General features: G+C 30.9%; 1 protein-coding gene across 1 annotated transcript; it reads left to right on the plus strand.

The window, feature by feature from the left end:
- The first annotated feature begins 229 nt into the window (after nt 1–229).
- On the plus strand, nt 230–962 carry LOC108486003 (uncharacterized). Its single transcript, XM_017789833.2, has 2 exons — nt 230–396; nt 527–962. The coding sequence occupies exons 1-2, from the start codon at nt 323–325 to the stop codon at nt 759–761; spliced, it is 309 nt and encodes a 102-aa protein (XP_017645322.1). The 5' UTR covers nt 230–322; the 3' UTR covers nt 762–962.
- Nucleotides 963–2,118: the final 1,156 nt, after the last annotated feature.

Consider the following 2,118-nt stretch of genomic DNA (forward strand, 5'->3'; position numbering starts at 1 on the left):
ACCTCTATGATACTTTTCCCACCAAATCCACATAATTTAAGCAAATTAACAGAAAAAAAAATAAAAGTAACCATGAGATGCATGATGGTAAATCAAAATGCTAAAATCCATATGAGAAACAAAAAAAAAAAAAAGCGGGGGAGGGGTAGGTACATTATTGGTGCCATCCTAGATTGAATATTCAAAGGAACTATATAACATTTACATTGACTTTTTACAAGGGAAGTCTGCTATAAAAGTCTACCCTTTGGGATTCACTTGGAAACCCCAAAATCTTTAGAGCTTCAAAGTATAGCCAAATTTCTCCTTCACTTGTTTGCTCATGGCTCTTCCTTCTAACTTTACCATGCTCCCAATCCACATCTCTAATCCTCCAAAACCCAAATCTTTTATCATGTAAGTTCAATCCTATCTTTTCTTTTTTTTCTTTTCTTTTTCTATATATGTTATATTTTATTTTGAAAATGATTGTAAAAGTATTTTATGATAATTTTTGTATGATTGATCTTCGTTTGCTGTGGATTAGATGTGCTACACCGAAGCGGCGGAAGACCAGCACCGGAAGCGGCGGAAAAATCAACAGCGTCCTCAAGATTTCAACGAGGAGCATAGTAGGAGTGAAGGATGTTAACGACCCTAACACTACTACCGTGAAGAAGATTAATGGAGAATATGACCACAAGAGTCAAGCAAATGTTTATGACGATAATCATGATAATGATGATGGTTCTGTTAAAGGAACTGAATTACCAACTGATTAATAGCTTTTAAGTTTGTAGTTAAGATGATGTGATCATGGATAGCTTTCATTATATAAAAAAATTATGAAAGAATGATGATTAGATTTCGTAGTATAAATAAGCTTAGTTTCCTTTCATTTTGCTTGTAAAAAATATTAATCTCTAGGCATGTAGTTTGTTGTATCCCAAACTTAATTTAGTTGATGAAATCTTTATAAATAATTGTCTTTCATTTTTCCCCTTGTTTGGTGAAAAAGGAAAAGCATTAAGCTAAGATTACATCACGACTAGACACCCAGCAAAGGATGTGAAGCGTAATGTTTATTGTTGTTTAATAAGCTCTACGCCCGGTGGTGGTTCCTCGTGAATAATCAACTGTTTCATTTCACCTCTGACTTCTTTTACGAGACATCTGCCACCCTATTACTCTCTTTCAGTATCTGTCGAAACTTCACTTCCCAATTCTTAAGGCACCAGTTTTGAATGAGTTTAACTTTATATAGTTATTATTTGTTGCAAGACCAGTTTTGTAACTCCCCTAACCCGAATCCGTCATCGGAATAGAGTTACGGAGCATTACCGGAGTTACTGATTTATTTATCAGATATTTTATTTCATCTAATGTTCTTATTTGGAACCAATTAAAATTAAACATATTGTCCCTTAACGTACTTATTTTTCTCGATATATTTTACTTGAATTTATTACTCGTCTCAATTTACTTAATTTCCTTGTATTAACTTATCAAAGATAATCATCTATTTACATATCATGATAAATATCATTGTCTTGCCATTTCTTCATAAACATAAATCAGACAATTCATTATATCGATATTTCATGCATTTAAAAATACAATTCAAGTTACACTAACTTACCTTGTTGCTTGTTCATGTTTATAATTTCATTAATCCGATATCTTTTCTTTTCCACGTTCAAGTCTCGTATTCTAGTCATCCGGATCTTTATAAAGAAATTTGATCGTCATTTTCATTTATTTCATGTACTAATACATTCAATTAATGCTCTAAACAAAATTACCATTTTACCCCTAAACTTTTAATTAATGACGATTACATCCTTAGGCTAAAAAAAAAAATTCTTGCAATTTAATCTTTATTTCTAGCCATTATTCTCAAACAAATTGATAACAACCCATGACTTCTATAAATTATCAGAATTTTCCATGATTTCAACACTTTTCAATTTAATCCTTAAAACATGTTTTTCCCCGATCTTGAGCTAAATTAATAATTTCATTCAATTTTGTAATTTTAAATAATAAAATAATTCATTTCATGCAAATTGGTCATTTCTAACATTTTTACAAAATTACCCATAAAGTTTTACTTTTATTCAATTTAGTCCCTGAGCCTAA

Source organism: Gossypium arboreum, chromosome 5, assembly GCF_025698485.1.
Source record: "Gossypium arboreum isolate Shixiya-1 chromosome 5, ASM2569848v2, whole genome shotgun sequence".
Classification (NCBI taxonomy): domain Eukaryota; kingdom Viridiplantae; phylum Streptophyta; class Magnoliopsida; order Malvales; family Malvaceae; genus Gossypium; species Gossypium arboreum.

Coding starts and splice junctions, on each gene's coding strand:
- LOC108486003 (XM_017789833.2), top strand. CDS start 323: ATGGCTCTTCCTTCTAACTTTACCATGCTCCCAATCCACATCTCTAAT. Junction 397..526: donor AAACCCAAATCTTTTATCAT/GTAAGTTCAATC, acceptor GCTGTGGATTAG/ATGTGCTACACCGAAGCGGC.